The sequence below is a fragment of the Bicyclus anynana genome, chromosome 27 (genome assembly GCF_947172395.1).
Source record: "Bicyclus anynana chromosome 27, ilBicAnyn1.1, whole genome shotgun sequence".
Classification (NCBI taxonomy): domain Eukaryota; kingdom Metazoa; phylum Arthropoda; class Insecta; order Lepidoptera; family Nymphalidae; genus Bicyclus; species Bicyclus anynana.
Window position 1 is genome coordinate 6,371,790 of NC_069109.1, and position 17,593 is coordinate 6,389,382.

Sequence of the window (17,593 nt, forward strand, 5' to 3'; positions counted from 1 at the left end):
AGGTGAATGGTGTAAAAAACTGGCAAAAACTTCTAGTTTAGTATATGATACCTTGATACCAAATCTAAGCTCGTTTCCCTCAGAAAATGACAGACAATTTTGTATGTGGATTTGGGTGCGATTTTGCTGGTGCTGGTCCTTCTGTAATTGGTCTGAGCGTTGACACCTACTGAGTTTACGCTATCCCATTTTGATTCCGTTCATATTTTCACCTTGTGCCTATACCTCAGACGAATAAAATGTCTATGGTTTATGGTACATCTACAAGAACACGAAGCAGAGCTATGTTATTAAAAAAGTTATTGTCACTGTCATTTTTGATATTTATTTTCGGAATTCGAAATTCGTCATTTTCATTTGTGATTTGTCGTCTGTGTTCTGTCTGTGAATTGTGATAATTTTCGAGCGGCGTTTTTATCTTTCGATGCGCAGCAATAATAAACAATTAATCTCGTATATTTCTACTTTAATCGTATCAAACTAAATTGCAAAAAATGGCCGTAAGTAAATATTACACTATAAAACACCTAGGATACCTTGAAATCCTATAAACTTGCAAATAAAAGACCTTACTGAATTATTTTTCTAACCTAACTTGAAGGTGTTTTATGTTGTTTTTACTGTTTTATTATTATAGAACGCGTTACTTGAGTGATAAATTATCGTTTTCAGTCATTAGCAGCCGCTCAAGTGCAGGAAGTGCGATCTATTACACGAATAGAGAGAATTGGTGCCCATTCTCACATTCGCGGGCTGGGACTCGACGATGCCTTGGAGCCAAGAGCAGTGTCCCAGGGTATGGTGGGGCAGAAGATGGCTAGAAAAGCCGCTGGGGTGGTTCTGCAGATGATCAGAGAAGGTAATGATTAAATTTTTTTGGTTGTCATGGTTACTTCGTTTAGGTTACGGTCTCAAGTTATTTATTCTTTTTTTTAATTTTTAACAATGAAAAAAAATTATATTTTCCTCAAATGAGTCAGAAGCAGGCGTGACACTCACCTGATGCAAAAGAAGAATCCTCGGGGAATGAGAGGGGTTAGGCCAACAGTCCACCGCTAGCCCAATGCGGATTGGCAGACTTTACACACGCTGGTGGTACTGGTATGCGGGTTTCCTCAAGATGTTTTCCTTCAGCGTTTGAGACATGTGATATTTAATTTCTTAAAATGCACACAACCGAAAAATTGGAGGTGTAACTAAATATAAAGTGACTTCCCCAGCAACACTCCTTGAGGCATTTGGCAAACTGGGCAACCTGCTAACCTTTTGGAGCGAGCTCGGTTGGCTGGAGTGACTCCAGCGGTGACCAGCACTAAATGGACCTACGTACAACAACCCTTGTGGCCAAGTGCAGAAAGTGCAAGAAGATGAAGTGATTTAATTGTATTTTTCAGGTAAAATAGCAGGCCGAGCCGTACTCTTAGCTGGCCAGCCCGGCACAGGGAAGACAGCCATTGCCATGGGGCTGGCGCAGGCTTTGGGACCTGACACACCTTTCACTAGCATGGCAGGTTTGTGCCTCCAAATCAGAATAAATATGAGTATATTAGAACAATACACACATCACATAAAGGAGATTTGAACATCACATAAAGGAACATGAAATTATTGCCCTATAGAAAATTTAAACCCGCACTTAGAAAGTGGCTCATTAATTATGGATTTTATTCAACTAGAGATTTTTTTAATTATAAAAGCAAATAAAAAACTATGTATTGTGACATTTTTAATATTTCAATTTTTTTTTTTTTTTTTGTTTGTATTTATTAATTATGTTTATCCTATGACATTGTAAAGATTATTATTATATTATTAATTATTATTATTTGACATAAGTACTCGTACCTGCACAGATTGTAATTTTTTATTTGTTCTAATTTTTATTTTTTGATTAATCATCTGCTATTTGAATTCATTTTTTTTATATTTTGTTAATAGTATTTGTAACTTGTGTATGCCAGAAATGGCTGAATACATTAGAATGTATGTGTTCTCAGCAAAATAAATGAATGAATGAATGAATTTACAGGATTTTTGCTCTGACAAAGTCACTAGCATTTCTTGTACTGACAATCTGAGAGCAGCCCTATAAACAAAAATGTAAAAAAATCACAAAATTTGGTTAAAATCTGTTATTAATTGATTATTGTATGTATGATTATTGTGCATTTGTTTTTTATTTTGTCACTCAAGAAAGTATGACTACTCTATTATCTATATTTATCTATACTTATGATAAATCTCTCTACAGGTCAATTCTGTACATAAAATATATTTCCAAAATAACTATCAAGGGGTGATTAGAGATTGATACTGTACAGTTTTTTCTATCTCTCTGTCTGTATGTTCGTTATGGAAATAAAAACTACTTGACAGATTTTAACGAAACTTGGTATTATTCTTCATACTCCTGGGCAGGTTATAGTATACTTTTCATCACGCTACGATCAATAGGAGCAGAGCAGTGAAGGGAAATGTTGGGAAAACGGGAGAAGCGAAGCTTGACCGCATCCGCTAGTCCAATATAAAAGGAGCTTTAACTACATAATTTGTATGTGACAGGTTCAGAGATATATTCACTGGAGATGAGCAAGACTGAAGCCCTGACGCAAGCTATCAGGAAGTCTATCGGTATCAGAATTAAGTAAGTTACAATTTCTTAATACAGCACACATAGGTAACTTACCTTCATGGTAACTTTTTGCCAAAGACTTGGAGTTTATTCGACTACATATTATATGACTTTATGTGCTTGAAAATTTTGATTATAAGCTTAGAACAATTAGGTATGGTTAATATATTTTATATACCATTTTATAAACAAACCATATATAATTTAAAATAACTAAGTTATGAAAGAAAGATATTATGGAGCCGTGATAGCCCAGTGGCAAGACCTCTGCCTCCAATTCTGGAGGGTGTGGGTTCGAATCCGGTCCGGGGTATGCACCTTCAACTTTTCAGTTGTGTGCATTTTAAGAAATTAAATATCACGTGTCTCAAACGGTGAAGGAAAACATCGTGAGGTAACCTGCATACCAGAGAATTATCTTAATTCTCTGCGTGTGTGAAGTCTGACAATCCGCATTGGGCCAGCGTGGTGGACTATTGGCCTAACCCCTCTCATTCTGAGAGGAGATTCGAGCTCAGCAGTGAGCCGAATATGAGTTGATGACGTGTAATGAAATGCCATGCGTTTTCTACCTTCATTCCTAAATTCTTTGTTGGTAAACAGTATTCATCAAGAAAGGCTATAGTATAGTAACCCATTTTTGTCATTCAGATTTATATTACATTAAAAAAATGCATTTAATACTTGAACTACTATACAAAAAGTTTGTTTGCATTGCAGAGAAGAGTCAGAAATAATAGAAGGGGAAGTGGTGGAGGTGATAGTGGAGCGAGCGGCCGGGGGAGGAGGGGCAAGAACGGGTCGGCTCACGCTTAAGACTACTGACATGGAAACTAACTATGATATGGGCACTAAGATGATCGACTCACTGCTTAAAGAGAAGGTTAGTGAAAATAATTGATGAACTGGTTGGGAAGGCGCGGTAAGAATGGGTCATTAAGATAATCAACTTGCTGCTTAAAGAGAAGTTTAGTGTTAATAATACCTCTATATTATCGTCAAGTGGTGGATGTAATAGTAGAGAGAACAGCCAGGGGAAGCGGGGCAAGAACGGGTCGGCCTCATGTTCAAGACTATTGACATGGAAACTAACTATGACATGGGCACTAAGATGATCGACTCGCTGCTTGCTGCTAATTTGTAAACTGCTTGGGGAGGCGGGGCATGGATGGGTCACTAAAATAATCAATTTGCTGCTTAAAGAGAAGGTTAGTGATAGTAATTTGTAAACTGCTTAGGGAGGCGGGGCAAGGATGGGTCAGGCAAGAATTCATGACCTTAGTCTTCAGCTTGGTTGGCATGTTGCTCTTAAATATTTCTTTAAAGCTCCAGTACTTATTCCATGTTAACTGGACCCTGCGCTCCACCTCCTGGTGATTTCGTGTTTTGTTTTGTTGTTTTGTGATATGCTTGTGTTTTTAGTGAGCAGATTACGAAATGGCAGTAGAAAATTTCACCAGATATGCAAATCAGCAATGCTTTCTTTGTCCGCAGGTGCAAGCGGGTGACGTCATCACAATAGACAAGGCCACGGGCAAGATCAACAAGCTAGGGAGAAGCTTCGCGCGCGCCAGGGACTATGACGCGACTGGTGTGGTTATATTTATTTTTAGTTTTGCATAGCTGTGCTTATTATCATTTAGAAGGACGAATATCTTAGCATTCCATGGATTCACCGTGCGGGTGCCGGGTCTAGAGGAAACCTCCGAGCAAAGTCCAGGACTTGTGACCAATGGATGTAGGGTTAAGGGTATCCTTGACAATTAACTAACATTCCCCATTACCGGCCCAGGCCTACCCTAACCACCCGGCAATTTACTTGTATCCAAAAAAATCTCGATAATTCAAATTCTAAAATATATTAATAATTCATCTTTAATTTGTTACCAATGGACCATAGTAGCTTGAGTTTTACGATATTTTTTGAAAACTTATGATAAAATTATACGGCTTAAAAACGTTACTTTGCCGCTTTAGTACACCAGCGAACTTTTTGAATAAGAAATGTTATAAAAAATGTATTTTTCTTCATAAAACATACCTTTATTAAACCGATTATTTAATCAGACCCTTAATACATCATATTATCGTCTCCGTATTGGTAAGATCCTAATATAGCAGCATTGGATACCCTTTCTAGTATAGAACTTGTTGCAGTTCTAGAGAGATTTTGCCATAGCCATTTTTAGTTAGTTCAATTGTTAGGTCATAATATTTATTCACTGTTATAGTGAGGTCCTTTTAAATGTTACTTCCAACATTGACGCAGGATTAACGTGACATTGTTTGTAAAATGAACATGTAATTGAATGAACGAATGAATAATTAAAGTGGTTTGTATTCAGGACAGCAGGCGCGCTTCGTGCAGTGCCCCGAGGGTGAGCTGCAGAAACGCAAGGAGGTGGTGCATACGGTGACGCTGCATGAGGTACAGTAGAATAGACAGCAAGCTGTAGCATATTTCTATGATATGATGATGATGATGATGATGATGATGATGATGATGATGATGATGATGAGCCTCATAAAGCTCAGAGTAACACAGCAGGCGATGAAGTGATTTAGACGCACAGTTTCACTGTATGTCTCTCTTTTATTAATATGCAAAAAGGTCTGTGATGGAATAAATCTAATCTTCCTTTAATGTCAAATCAGAGCCAAAACCCAAATTCATGTGTGCAAATATTTTCAAATTTAAAATTGAAGTAGAAAGATAAAGATTATTGTGGTGACTTTAAAATAGGATGATGATGATGTTAATGATTATAATTCAAATATGAAGTAGGAAGATAAAGATGATAATAACAAGGGAGTCCTACGCCTGTGTTGTAGTAAAATTTTAAAATAGGATGATAATGATGAAGATTCAATTATGAAGTAGGAAGACAATGATGATCATAACAAGAGAGTCCATCGCCTGTGTTGTCGTAAAGCTTTAAAATGGGATGATGATGTTGATGATGATGATGATGATGATGATGATGATAAATAAATAAATTATGACACAACTTGACTTTTAAAAGTGCTTGTAAACTAAGCCTAATTGAAACATTTAAATTATGATTTTTTTTTAAATGATGATGATATTGATGAATGTGATGCAAATGTTAAAGGTGGACGTGATAAACTCGCGCACGCACGGCTTCCTCGCGCTGTTCTCCGGCGACACGGGCGAGATCAAGAGCGAGGTGCGCGAGCAGATCAGCGGCAAGCTGCAGGAGTGGCGCGAGGAGGGCAAGGCGGAGATGATCCCCGGCGTGCTGTTCATTGATGAGGTTAGTAGCGATATATCTGCTTGACAAGAGATATATTGTCGACCAATAGCGGTGAAATCTAATTGTCTTTGTCTTGATGAGACTAAGGCGTTAGTATAAGTAAGACTAACATGGACAATTATATTGTGGTGGTATACCTAGTCAATATATTATGTTACTTAAATTTTAAGGAAATTGTCAATCCATTAATGTTAGCCATGTTCATTTTGAGTTCGTTTTTGCCTTGTATATAATCGGCACTATCACGGTAACACGGTTTTTGCAAACATGTCAACATATCTTGTTACTGAAGTTAAACACGTTCGCTGCGGTACGAAGTCAATTGACCTCGTACACCTAGTGTCGTCAAAAGATACGAGGTCGATTGACCTCGTTCAGTACCCCATAATGTTTTAGTACGAGGTCAAAAAACCTCGTTCCGCACCAGGGGAAAGTGTCAGTGCCGCAGCAAACGTATGCTGTGTACCCAGACTTTAGTACAGCATTTGACAAAGTTGACCATGTTGTTTTATTAACAAAACTTGGACATTATGAAGTTCATCAAATGGTGAAGTTCAAATGGAACATTATAGAGGTGTTTTAAGTCATATCTTAGTGGTATTATCACTCACTCTCTGCATATGAGTCCTCTTTTAAACTAACATCTGGTGTACTCCAAGGTACTCACTTAGGTCCAATTTTATTCTTTATTTTCATTAATGACCTCATCAATTCAATAAAATTTTGTAAGTATTTTAACGTGTGAACTTTCAAAGCTTCTAGATATTTTGACCATCAGTATAAGACTCAGATAGTAGTTTGTCTATATTCCAAGATGATGGTTGTGTTTCCAGGCTCACATGCTGGACATCGAGTGTTTTTCGTTCCTAAACCGCGCGCTGGAGTCGGAGACGGCGCCCGTGGTGATGATGGCCACCAACCGCGGCATCACGCGCATCCGCGGCACCGACTACCGCAGCCCGCACGGCATCCCGCTCGACCTGCTGGACCGCATGATCATCGTTCCCACGGCGCCCTACACGCACCAAGAGCTGCGCGAGATACTGAACATCAGGTCGGTGATTAGCTTCCTTGAGTGCTGCATTCGACAGCAGAGATAGCAGGAAAAGTTATGATAATAATCGTGTCGTTGATTGATGGTAGTAGTGTTGTCGATGATGATGATGATGATGATGATGGTGATGATGATGATGATGATGATGATGACGATGATGACGACGATGACGAAGCCTACGATTAGGGCAACTATCGAAGCTTACTAACTAAAGAGGCATGATTGATTATTAGTGGGCGAATACTATGTCGTGTAGAACACCCAAAGGAGTGTGGATTTTCATCCTCCTCCTAACAATTTAGCACGCTTCCATCTTAGATTACATCATCACTTACCATCAGGTGAGATTGTAGTCAAGGACTAACTTGTAAAGAATAAAAAAAACTATGGAAGGATATTTTCAACATGTGGCACTAGGAATATAGTTTAATGATCTTTTATTTGTATGTGTGGGTTTTTCAATTGGGAGATTTGCTGAAATTTAAATCACAAAAAATTAAGTTGTCTTTGAGCCAAGTTGTTATTTTCAAAATTTTTCTCATCTCTGCGATTTGTTTGATTTCAGAGGACTTTACGGTAACCAAAAGAACATTGTCATCAGCAAACAAATATTTATGCCAGTAAATTGCATTTCATGTCATTAACGTAGAGCAGAAATAAATTGGGACCAAGTATGCTCCCTTGAGGGACTCCAAATTTACAATAGCTATAAAAAATGGAAAATTCGTCTAGTTTGACAAACAACGGACGACGATGCTATATTAGTTTTGTAAATAATGAAATGATTGTTTCTCAGGTGTGAAGAGGAAGACTGTCAAATGTCCGCCGACGCGCTCACCGTACTGACCCGCGTGGCGACGGAGACGTCGTTGCGGTACGCCATACAGCTCATCACCACCGCGTCGCTGGTCGCCAAGCGGAGAAAGGCGGCGGAGGTATGTATGTAATAGGTAATAGCAGACGTCCGCAACTTCGTTCGCGTCAAATTTTTGTACAAGTCCAATCAAATATCAACCCACATTCGGCTCACTGCTGAGCACGAGTCTCCTCTCTCTCAGAATGAGAGGGCCAATAGTCCACCACGCTGGCCCAATGCGAATTGGCAGACTTCACACACGCAGAGAATTAAGATAATTCTCAGGTATGCAGGTTTCCTCACAAAGTTTTCCTTCACCGATTGAGACACGTGATATTTAATTTCTTAAAATGCACACAACTCAAAAGTTGGAGGTGCGTGCCCCGGACCGGATTCGAACCTACGCCCTCCGGACTCGAAGGCAGAGGTTCTCGAGGTTCTCACGACTCTTAATATGTAAAATTTTAGAGAATGAATTTGTAAGGAATTTGTTAATGTGACGTCATGAGACAGTTGAAATATGGCTGACAGCGTTTTAGCTCGTATTTTCATAATATAGGGTGTTGATTTCATCCTCCTCCTAACAAGTTAGCCCGCTTCCATCTTAGACTGCATCATCACTTACCATCATAATTTTATTTCATTCTAGTAGAACGATAATGAACAATAGAACATTAAAAAAATGTGTCAACTAGCCTATTATAGATATTTCTGCATAAAGTTTAGCTGATGAATAACTAGTACCGCCATCTGTCGAGCTAAGTCTGAACTAATGTATCAATTGAAATGTTTACTTTGCAATCCACAATGTTTAATATTCACGAGTAGATAGCGTTCGTAGAGAACTTTGAAACAATCCCTTTTGAAGAACCTGTTGCGATTCAGTTATGCCTGAGGCTCATAGATGGCGCTTTTTAAGCAACTTAAAAAAAGAGGTTTTAGTTTTTTTTTCAAGAAGTTTTTCTTCAGTCGCTTGTTCACAGTCGGTTGTGCACACTCGGTTTTTATTATAATGATATTTTGCGTGTACCCTCAGGTGAGCATGGAAGACGTGAAGAAGGTGTACTCCCTGTTCCTCGACGAGCATCGCTCGGAGCAGTTCCTCAAGGAGTACCAGGACGAGTTCATGTTTAACGACGCCGCGGGAGGTAACACTGTTGTTTGTTCAATGAGCTATCGGTCGACCATGTCTTTCTCTCACTGTTATGAATTATTATATATATATAAATTATTATATATTAAATTATTTTCATTTTCAGATGCACCACAATTGATGGAGGTTACACAGTGAGATGTAGAACTTTAAAAGTTAAAATATCAAAGTGACGATTATTCCATAAAAACTTTATTTCGTGACTTAAACGAACTTTTTGTGTTGACATCAGAAGGTGATTTTATGTTAAGCCTTAATTAAGCTATTTTTTTGTAACAAATATAATTAAGTGTTAATTAAGTATTGAATGGGTTTTATTTCATAATTTCCAATAGGAATAAGTATAATATAATATGTAGAAAAGTAGCCATATCCTGTCGCGAACATTTTTTAGTTTAATTTGAGCTACTGTTCCTGAGATTAGCGTGTTCAACCCACAGATTAAAAATTAATGGCAGATAGAGCGCAGAAAAATGGCGTCTTTGTTTTTAAATTATTTTAATATTTTAAACCAAAAACTAAAGAAATAAGATGGAGTATTTTTTTATTGGCAATTATTATATTCATTTACGTAATTGTAGTGTTAAATTTTAAAATACAAATTATGAAAAAACTTTGTATATGCGGACGTCAAGGAGACGCGCGACGTTTGGGTTTTTTAGGTTTCACTGGCTTCACCACGCTGCTTGTAAAGTCTCATTCTGTGGTTCAACTAAACAAACTCTTATGTGATATTAAATTATTTATAAAAAAATAAAATCCATTTTCTTCAAACAATGTATTGTACAAAACACTTAATCTTACTTCACCAATATAAAATCACTTCAATACAATAATGAGTAGACAGTGCTTGTATATATAGCTTGGCAAGTCGTTGATGACACTCTCATGATATGCGGGCGACGGGAGAAAGGACTACATCGCTACCCCTCCCGGCCCGCGCGGACCATCGGGAGTTACGAAGTTTGCGAAGATATACGAAGTGCACACTATAGCTAGTAGACGGGGAAGTCTATGTCGACGTGTCGGGCCCAGGCGTGCAGTCCGCCGGTCAGGTCGCGCACCCGACTCCGGTCGGGTCCGACCAGCGCATCCAACACGCGCTCCGCCGCCAGCTGGGAGTCGTTGCCGCGCCGACACACGAATGTTACTGCAATTTTTTTTTATTAATGTTATTTTTAAGAAGGCTTAAATTTTGTCAGTCCATTTTTTGAGTTTACTCCTTAATAATCGATTTTTCATATATAGCTTCCGGTATGAAAAAATATGGGCAGTAAAATTCGATGAACGAATGACAGCGTTACGTTTTTTGTGCGCAACCTAGTCTGCGCACCTTTCACAGATGAAAGATCGCAGTCCGGCGCTAAGTTGGTAATATTGAACTTTATCCACCATATTTTATACAACTGATTTTTTACATAAGTTGGTCAAATTGTTTTTGCTAAGAGTAGTAGACAGCGCCATCTATATTACATCATACATGTGTTGAACTCGGCCTCGCTCGCATGTCTACCAATAGATGGCGCTCTTTGGTGTTTATATTGAAATGAGATACGAGCGATGTCATTTATATCAAGTAAGATCTGGATCCAGCGCTTTTTTTTTAAATATAAATAAATAAAATTTATTTACCATAACTCGTACAACTTCTGATCTTTTCCATAAGTTCTTCAAATTGTTTCTCACGTAACTTCTCTAACGGGTAGTTGACAGCGCCATCTATGTTACACATGTTGAACTCTGCCTCGCTTCGCACGTCCACCAACAGATGGCGCTCTTTGGCGTTTAAGCTTTTAGCTAATTCCTTTGCAGAGATTCTGTTTTCTGATTGTAATATGTGTAAATCTAAATCCTGCAATACGTAATAAATCAAATCAAAATCAAAATTTATTTATTTGAAGTTTTGGAACGTTAAGTTTGACTATTTGTGTTAAAACCTCTACCACCAGTTCGGAAATCACTAGGCAGGTTCTTTAGGTAACACATTACTAATGAAAAATAATAGACTTAATAAAACTCATTTTTACTTTAAATATACCTTTTCTTTAGCTTGGCTCTGGCATACGACCTCATAGTCGAGTAACTTCGTTATCGTCGGTTCGTCAGAGCAAATCTCGCACGCAGGACTCCTTGGCCGGAGTTTTACTGAAAATAATAATAAACAAACATTAGGAGACATTTTTAGTTCATTCAATTTAATATTAAATATATTGGAGATGGTCCGAAGTTCTATGGAGCCCAGGATCAGTCATTGTATGTATCCTGGCGGAAATAAAAGAGAATCTATATTTTGATTATACAAATCTACGAATTTACTTTAATTCTTTCGAAATAATATTCATTCTCTCCCAAGAAATGCAACACTAATATGAGTAATAATGGCGAATTGATGACATTTTGAATGCAGTCGTCGATTTGACGTTTGCTGTCAATTGTCATGTCATAGTTGCTTTATGGGCGCCATCTTGATATAACTCAAAAACTTGGGTTTTAATTTTATTTATTTCTTTTTATTTAGTTAAGATTCATTCGCTTATTTAGATTTTAATAAAATCTTTGTATTTTTAAAATTTTAATGATACGGGGTATAACAGTAGACCTGAAATGGACCATCTCCTTTAATTTTATTATAATACTAGCAGACCCGGTCAAGCTTCGCTTTGACTTCTGTGCGCTTCTTCCCTACCTATCCTACCCTACCCTACCCCTTACCCTACAAATGCTTCATACAAACACCCTCCCCTTCCATTTTAGGAAACTGGGAGGTTAAAATGAGACAAAAAGTAGCCTATGTCACTTAGAAAATCACTTTTCAATTATGCAATTCGTCGCTCCGTTTATATTATTAGAACACTGTAATAATTATTAATATAATTAAATTTAGGTGTTGAAAACACAACACCTAAATTTGGACAAACTGACAAACAATATAAACACCTGTTCTGAAGGTGCTGTCACCACCATCGAAGAGTAGCATCCTCTGCACCAGCAGCTGCGTGTGAGGGTGCCCCACCAACAGTTTGATAGCTTCCAGAGCTTGCAGCACTCCTGCAAACATACATATAGTACTTTTAGCAGACTCAGAAGTGGATTAAAAAATAAGAAAACTAATGTCCAACAAAGGTTATGTTTCACAATATTTGTCAGGACAACTTAATTAACAAATCAAACGGTAACCAAAATAAGACCCTAGAAAGAGAATGACCTTGAGTGAAGTCACGCACTTGTGAACGTTGTGTGTAGGGTTAAAAGATCCTTTAGCTGTTAACAAACACTCCCCTTTTACAATCAAGTCACTCCTCCCGCCTATCCCAAGTAACCCATAAAGAATTATACAAGCTAGAGAGGGGTAGCGATCGGTTGGCGGGAACGACTTGCGGCATAAGATGCTCGTCGTACGGTCGGCTTCAGTGTGCTCGTGGCGTTCGAGCCATCCACATTACTTGTTGTGTAATTCTTTAAGGGTTACCCATAGCTGGGGAGAGTGACTTGAGTGGAAAAGGGGAGTGTAACTTAACTGTCAAAGGCGCCTTTAATCCTACACACAACGTTCACAAGTACGTGACGTCACTCAAGGTCTTTCTCTTCCATTCTAGCGTCTTATTTTGGTTACAGTTTGATTTGATAATTAAGTTATCCTGACAAGTGTTTTTGTAATCCACTTCTGAGTCTGCTAAAAATAATGGATTTTCGCTTTTTATTTTTATAGGTAAGTTATGTTTTGAAGTCGGTTGTATTTTTTTAAATATTAATTAAGATAATACAGACGCATTACCTATGACCCCCGGTATGGGGCCGGCGACCCCCTGCGCGGAGCAGCTGCCCACGGTCTCGGGCGGCGGGGGGCGGGGGAATATGCATCTGTAGCACGGCCCTATGTGGGTCTGCTCCTAGAATAAATTACATTTTATATTAATATTAAATAAGTCCCTAAAATGGAATGACCTGAGTGAAGTCACGCACTTGTGAACAATGTGTGTAGGGTTAAAGGATCCTTTGACAGTTAACAAACACTTCCCTTTTCTACTCAAGTCACTCTCCCAAGTAACCAATAAAAAATTACTCAAAAAGAAATGTGGATGGCTCGAATATCACGAGCATACTGAAGCTGACCGTACGACGAGCGTCTTATATCGCAAGTCGTTCCCGCCAACTGATCGCTACCCCTCTCTAACTCCCTACTCTTTACGGAAACAAGTCGCGCCACCTAGCGTCGGCACGAGCTAATACGAGATCGAGCGACTTACATTTACATACATTTCCTACAGTATATTTATTTATTTATTCACTAACCTTTTCATCCCCACCCTTCCCTCTATACCCATATATGGTCAATTGCCCTTCCATCTTCAAAGCGCTGCCAGATATCAAAGGTATCCCGGTCAAGACACTAATGTCATTCAGCATATATCTAGTCGGTACATTGTCAGTGCAGTCCAGAATAAGGTCGTAGTTCTTTGCTATTTCCAGACCATTTGAAGGGTTAATGTCGATACTGTAGGGGGTTATTTTGATTTTTGAGTTTATGCTGAAATAAGAGACAAATAGGTTATAATTTCCATTTTAATTTTAACTAGGTTCCAGCTGCGAAATCGTCCGCGTGGAATAGTACTTACCAGTGGCGAAGGATGGAATTTAGATGAAGGCAAGCAGTCTCAAAGAAAAGGAAACTCATATAGCGTGATACAAACTTCAGTTTCTGATATATTTAGATATCTACAAATCGTATCGTACAACAATACGTCGTTGTATCGTAGCGTACAACAATGAACATGCATGAATTTTTAAAGGTAACCCGGCCGGAATCGGCTTACATGGACTCTTCGCCGCTGGTACTTACTTAACTTAGGGCTATCGCTAACTTTAACCCGTCTGCTGTGATGTTGTTTTAAAACTGCGATATCTTTTAAGATATTAATTTAAATCGAATTATGTGAAGGGCATTTTTTTTTAAATTAAATACTTATAATGAATGACGTATATATTTGGATAACGATTAATATCATCTTTATAAAAACAGCTTTGCAAATAATGCATTATTTAAGAACAAATTTAGTTAGCATGAAAAATATTATATGAGCTAACTTTAAAAGATAACACATAATTATACTGTCGCGAACTTAGCTCTCAATAGGAAAATTTTCGATTTTGAAACATTCTTCATTGATGCACCGCTCCTATTGGTGTTAGCGTGATAATATAGTCTTCCTCGATAAATGTTCTATCTAACAGTAAAAGAATTTGTCAAATCGGACCAGTACTTCCTGAGATTAGCACGTACAAACAAACAAACTTTTCAGCTTTATAGATATATAGCTTTATAGTATAGATTAGTCGTCTGCGTTGAAATTAGAATCGCACGACTCGCGAATGTATTAGCTTTTGAATTAGTATTTGGAATGGCTGCATCACTGGAATGGTTCCGTGCACTCTATCTGGATATTATTCTTTAATCTGTGATAATAAATTGCTGATTATGGCTGTGGAAATTACATGGACATGAGGATGCTTACCTTCTTAGGCTATTGGCAGCAGACTGAGCCTTGCTAAGGTTCTGGTCTCTCTCCCTGTGTAGAATCTGTCTGTGAATGTTCGTTACATCAACTTCGTCATAGTCTATGATGCCTATTTCACCTGAAAGTCAAATTTTGTATGGGGTATACAAGATGGTCATGTATTCGATCCCAGGCTAGGCCGATCGAGGTTTTCGTAATTGGAGCAGTTGTGGCTGGTGGGAGGCTTCGCCCGTCTTAAAATGCAGTGCTGCAGGTACTTATATTGTATTTTTTTTTATTAAAATTTTATGATACTGAGAACCTCCTCCTTTTCGAAATCGGTTAATAAGAAATGGTATAATTGTAGGTATTATGGTACTGGACTGGACTGATGATAATGATGAAGACTCACCAACTCCAGCTCCAGCAAGGTACGCTGATGCGGGACAGCCCAGTCCACCGGCTCCAACTATCAGCACCCTGGCAGCCATGAGTCTCCCTTGACCCTGCACACCGATGTCAGGCAGGAGGATCTGACGACTGTACCGTTCTATCGCCCATTTGGGCAAACCACCAATACGCACTTTGGTATTTTCTGTAGAATTTTCATTTATCTGAAAATGATATTTTTTTTATAAATCATATTTTTAGGTATTTTGACAGCCTCTGCAGCGCAGTAGTATTTACAAGACAAGTCCTGGGTTCGAAGTGAAGTTCTTAATTGGTCCAGGTCTGGCTGCTGGGAGGCTTCGGCCAGGGCTAGTTACCAGCAAAGGCAAAGACGTACCACCAAGCAATATAGCGTTCCGGTACGATGTCGTGTAGAAACCGAAAGGGGTGTGAATTTTTATCCTACTCCTAACAAGTTAGCCCTCTTCCATCTTAGATTGGCGGTACGTCTTTGCCGGTAAGGTGGTAACTAGCCACGGCCGATATCTCCCACCAGCCAGACCTGGACCAATTCAGAAAACCTCAATCGGCCCAGCTGGGGATCAAACCCAGGACATCCGTCTTGTTAATCCACTGCGCATACCACTACACCCCAGAGGCCGACAAACTTTTTTGTTTGTGAACCACTTTTAAGATAAGATTAGATAATGGTTAGACTTGCATTCAAAACAGTTCAGCCATTAATATATAATAATTCATTTAATTTGCTATCATCCGCAAAAAGCCAACAAACCCATGCAACACCGTCACCCAGGTCCGACAAAATACTCTCTACATATGTTTCACCCCGAAACCGGAGCATCCTCAGATGTTGACTCTACAACGTGCAATTGCAAAGATATTAAATAAATTATTATATATTCATGATGAACTTCCGCAAAGTAACGCCTGCTTCTATACAATTGTTTAGCCATTCTTGAGTTTATTGTGAACTAGCTGACGCCGCGCGGTTTCACCCGCGTGGTTCCCGTTCTCGTAGGAATATAATATATAGCCTATAGCCTTCCTCGATAAATGGGCTATCTAACACTGAAAGAATTTTTTATTCCATTTAAATTAACTTACCTGTAAAAATTTCTGCTTGATTTCCACAAGTTCTTGCTCTTTCATCTGCAAGGTATCTTTTAATTCAGCTATTTCTTGTTCTAAGCGCTGTATTACATCCATCACTGTTTACTTAAATATTCACTTGTTTTGTAGGGAAAATGTTCTTATTTATTTATTTATTTAAAATTTGTTTGCACACCACAATGAAAAAATACAAAAATATAGACATAGAAAATGTTCTTACAAATGTTTTATTTAAGTATCTATTTATTTATACTCATAGTTGGGCATTAAGTAGTTAATCTGTTAATCGTTAATTAATGAAAAATGGATTAACTTTTTAAAATGTTAACGGACATGTTATTAATTATATATATAATAACAAAATACTATATTAATGTTAAAATTATAGTTAAGATCAACAAAAAATTAATTATAGCACTTTTCTCCAGTGCTCGTCCTCATTTTTCCATTGGTGATCACAATGATATAAAAATGCAATTTTAGTCATATTAATGGATCAACGATTATTGTTAACTTGCGTTAATCAAAATGTAATGCTTCAATGTTTAATGAAGCTAACTTTTTTGTATTGGATTACCGATTAACTATTTGATTAATGGTGCCCAGCTATGTTTATACTTTATTTGCACACCAGAAAAAAATACAAGAATATAGAAACATCATAAGAAATAGACACCAAGTAGGGCATTTTATTAATTCTTTAACAAGCAACCCCTTGACCGCTATCACACTTCATATTAAGTGATGATGGAGTCAAAAATGTATTTGGGTCACTCAGAAGAGGCACAAGTATATTTGAACCATGCCTCTACGGTTTATACACGAAATCGTACCAGAACGCTCAATCGTTTAGTGGCACAGTAGCGGTAGAGTGATAACAAGCCATGGCCTATCCCTACCACACAACCTGGTTGGCTAAGGTCTAAGCCAATTTAGATATAATATTATATATTACTATATTATAGAAAATAAAAAAAAAAAACTACCAACTGCGCTAGAGAGATCGTAAAAAGATTATAAAAAACAGAGAGAAACAGATACCGGAAACGGCATTTACATACATTAGCAGTTTTAAATCATGTTTTACAATCTATTTTTAATGGTACACTACAGGAGCATGTTAACTTCCAGGACAAGGCAAAATTAAGCTTCCATGTTCCATCATCCATATTTACTGCCACGTATGTTGAGCAGCTCAAAGCAAGACCGAATAGGCCTTAAGCATATTCAAAGCACACAAATCCCAACCTAAACCTCTTTTTTTCACGAAACTTTTAAAGGACTTTTTCTACCGCACATAAATATAATACCACAATTAAATTAGAATCACTTTAAAGTAATTTTAAGTAACTTAGATATATGTTTAATACATAAAATAGCTAATTTTGTACAAAATAAAATAATACCTTAAAATTTAAATGTTTTGACAGCTGAATAAATAAAAAATAAACAGCTGATGGAAGTGTTGTATGTTTAGAGCGAATCGTAAGTTCCACAAAACCGTAAAAAATATCGATTTTTAATAATATACAAAATAAATCGTGTAAAATTTAAATCATGTTTTAATTAGGTACTCTGTACCTACTCTTAAATCGTAAGGTTTAATA

The 17,593-nt window shown here is 37.7% G+C and overlaps 2 protein-coding genes across 4 annotated transcripts; one reads left to right on the forward strand and one right to left on the reverse strand.

The window, feature by feature from the left end:
* The first annotated feature begins 344 nt into the window (after positions 1–344).
* Positions 345–9,273, forward strand: LOC112046150 (ruvB-like 2). The gene is made up of 12 exons (XM_024082668.2): positions 345–500; positions 673–859; positions 1,395–1,511; positions 2,563–2,644; positions 3,353–3,515; positions 4,127–4,223; positions 4,978–5,060; positions 5,746–5,907; positions 6,741–6,961; positions 7,758–7,896; positions 8,854–8,965; positions 9,077–9,273. Exons 1-12 carry the CDS (start codon positions 495–497, stop codon positions 9,106–9,108), a joined length of 1,401 nt encoding a protein of 466 aa, XP_023938436.1. The 5' UTR covers positions 345–494; the 3' UTR covers positions 9,109–9,273.
* Positions 9,274–9,733: 460 nt separating this feature from the next.
* LOC112046171 (adenylyltransferase and sulfurtransferase MOCS3) lies at positions 9,734–17,456 on the reverse strand. Of its 3 annotated transcripts, none has more exons than XM_024082714.2 (10): positions 17,393–17,456; positions 15,981–16,125; positions 14,878–15,079; positions 14,484–14,604; positions 13,264–13,498; positions 12,746–12,857; positions 11,908–12,018; positions 11,009–11,115; positions 10,603–10,822; positions 9,734–10,120 (listed from the first exon to the last, which is right to left on the reverse strand). In XM_024082714.2, exons 2-10 carry the CDS (start codon positions 16,080–16,082, stop codon positions 9,966–9,968), a joined length of 1,365 nt encoding a protein of 454 aa, XP_023938482.1. In that variant the 5' UTR covers positions 16,083–16,125; positions 17,393–17,456; the 3' UTR covers positions 9,734–9,965. The 3 variants fall into 3 exon arrangements, with proteins under 3 accessions (XP_023938482.1, XP_023938481.1, XP_052746234.1); XM_024082713.2 differs by having other exon boundaries at positions 12,746–12,860; positions 17,393–17,454; XM_052890274.1 differs by lacking the exon at positions 17,393–17,456 and adding an exon at positions 17,235–17,353 and having other exon boundaries at positions 12,746–12,860.
* Positions 17,457–17,593: the final 137 nt, after the last annotated feature.

What these genes read in the sequence shown, in the direction of transcription:
- LOC112046171 (XM_024082713.2), bottom strand. Translation starts at nt 16,082, where the DNA reads ATGGATGTAATACAGCGCTTAGAACAAGAAATAGCTGAATTAAAAGAT. An exon ending in CCTTGCTGGAGCTGGAGTTG is followed by an intron (nt 14,605 to 14,877) that starts GTGAGTCTTCAT and finishes TTTGACTTTCAG; the next exon opens with GTGAAATAGGCATCATAGAC. An exon ending in GCTGCCAATAGCCTAAGAAG is followed by an intron (nt 13,499 to 14,483) that starts GTAAGCATCCTC and finishes CTCTTATTTCAG; the next exon opens with CATAAACTCAAAAATCAAAA.
- LOC112046150 (XM_024082668.2), top strand. An exon ending in ACCTTTCACTAGCATGGCAG is followed by an intron (nt 1,512 to 2,562) that starts GTTTGTGCCTCC and finishes TGTATGTGACAG; the next exon opens with GTTCAGAGATATATTCACTG. An exon ending in ATACGGTGACGCTGCATGAG is followed by an intron (nt 5,061 to 5,745) that starts GTACAGTAGAAT and finishes CAAATGTTAAAG; the next exon opens with GTGGACGTGATAAACTCGCG.